Here is a 2,180-nt window from a genome sequence, read left to right on the forward strand (position 1 = left end):
GAGCTAGACCGATCCATTCGTGTGTGTATGTGAGAGAGAGAGAGAAGATCGATCAGCCCTATGTACGCTAATAGACTAGAGAAGCATGACCGTACCATGCCGTTGTCCTGAGAAAACGTGAAGTTGCGAACGAAGCCCTGCGGTTTGATCTATGTATTATTGCGGAGAGGCGTCGTCTTAAGGTGCCTGCTGAAGAAAGGAAGGAGATGAGGAGTGGGCGATTTTGTGTTGTATGTGTATGTGAGAAACCGATCAAGGGATAGCTCTCCTTCGTTCTTTCTTTGTATGGGTATTTCATGAAACTCCTTTGGAGTGTAACTAACGTCTATAAGCGAGAGAAACACACTCGTTAGTTAGCCCCCGTTCTCAACGACGAGAGAGAGAGAAAGACGAGATCTAGATCTCTCTTCCGCTCTCACTTACATCATCTTGACCTTCATCTCTACCCCTTCCATCATACGGCGACAGTTAGTTACGAATCTTACGAGATTGTTGAGGAATGCACGGTAGTGTCCCACACATGGTAGTCAGAATGGTCGGTAGATTTCTCTCATTTGCCTGCATACACTTATCTCCTTAGCTTTCTAGGTCGTATTTGTCGCGGTAGGATAATCTACAGAGATGGGCATATATGTGNNNGGGGGGGGGGGGCAGGCGTGGATGGCTTCATTGCGTGCTTGCTTGTACATGCGGTGACAAATGCATACCATAGCACTATTTGAAAGAGAAAGAGAGATAGAAAGTAGATAGAGCTCGCACACCGATGACGACTTGATCCGCTCTTGTCTCCCTTCTGATTCGCGCAGTCCTCTTGATGGATCGTGGAGAAGTGATTTGGGATCTCTGTGTCTCATTCGTTCTTTCCATTTTTTCTGTGCGTCAACCAGTCAGTCAGTCTTTCATCCTTTCTTTTTCTTGTGTTGGCGGTGTGAAGAAGAAAGAGTTGTGAAGAGAAAAGAAGAAAGTAATCAACTACTTCCTCGTCAAGAGGTCCTAATAGTGGTAGGGCTTGTTGATCGACTCACCAAGAAAGTCTCTCTTTGATAATGTCGTGTCACTCATGTTCCACGAGTAAGCGGGCATGCATGCATGCCCCATGCATGCGTCGCAAATGACAACAAACTAGAGCACTTCTCATTGGACACCCTACATCCCTATTCAAACATATATACATATATATATGTATGTACGTACCTCTACAGTCGTAAGCAGGTCAGCATTACGAAAGGTCTTGAGCTACCGCTTTCACTGTGATGAGGGTGGCCTGAAGCACAGCCCCGCAGCTCGCTTTAGTAGGAGTCCACTCCCACCTCTCTTATTTAGGAGATCTAGATTCGTGGACCATCAACACATCTGTGCACGGATCATGTTGTTCTCCAAAGAAAGGAACGTGACAGATGACAAATCTCTACATACACACGTACTGCACAGACGGAACACGTATCTACTCTGTACTACTCATACGGTGTGAGGACGCCTAGTCACGCGTACAGGCGTACATAGACTTTTTGTCTAGACCATCGCTCTCTGTCTATAGCAGTGCGTGGCGAGAAAGAGGAAGAACTGATCTCCCTCTCCCACCTAGTGTGTTTCATGTCTTTGAAGGTTCAACGTGTACGGCCAATAGAGATGAAGAAGACTCTTCCTCCCTCGAGGTCTAAAAGGCTCTATTTCTCTTGATAGATACATCTACATGTCGTTGTCATGTATCTTGACCGATCCGTGTAAAATGTATCTACTCAGAACTGTGTATATCTTTCTCTCTCATCATACTCAAAGAAAACAGCTTGACACAGAGGTGAATGTGACCATTCGTGAGATGATGGAGAAAAAAGATCTTCAGCACCAAATACCTCAGACCCAAAAGAGACTGAAGTCACCAGCTGTACGTACTCTGCAACCTCTCCATTTGCGAACCTCGTCCAGATCCTCTCCACTATCATCACTCCTATTCCTCCATCCCCCTTACTCCTCACCACCCCTCATTACTCCTAATACTCATACTACCAGTCATATGACTACTACTCGGGCACCCCGACTGCTACTTCTTATGATGCTTCTACTACTACTACTCCCACCGATACTATGACTCCTTCTACTGCTACTACGACACCTAATACCATGACTACTACTGCTACTACAGCTACTGGCGTTGACAGTAGTAGTAGTAGTGAGACAAG

The 2,180-nt window shown here is 45.8% G+C and overlaps 2 protein-coding genes across 2 annotated transcripts in view; both read left to right on the forward strand.

Moving 5' to 3' along the window:
- The window catches only part of CSUI_005413 (uncharacterized protein), a 1,224-nt gene extending 270 nt beyond the window's left edge, over positions 1–954 (forward strand). The window contains exon 1 of the mRNA XM_068065589.1: positions 1–954. This exon is cut by the window's left edge and continues 270 nt beyond it. Coding sequence (XP_067922434.1) covers positions 1–33 — 33 coding nt within the window. The 3' untranslated portion in view covers positions 34–954.
- Positions 955–1,248: 294 nt separating this feature from the next.
- CSUI_005414 (uncharacterized protein) lies at positions 1,249–1,624 on the forward strand (the record flags this gene model as incomplete). Its single annotated transcript, XM_068065590.1, has 1 exon — positions 1,249–1,624. A coding segment is annotated over one exon (222 nt), but the record flags the coding sequence as incomplete, so codon positions are not given.
- Between the last annotated feature and the right edge of the window lie 556 nt (positions 1,625–2,180).

Source organism: Cystoisospora suis (genome assembly GCF_002600585.1).
Source record: "Cystoisospora suis strain Wien I chromosome Unknown contig_2625, whole genome shotgun sequence".
Taxonomy (NCBI): domain Eukaryota; phylum Apicomplexa; class Conoidasida; order Eucoccidiorida; family Sarcocystidae; genus Cystoisospora; species Cystoisospora suis.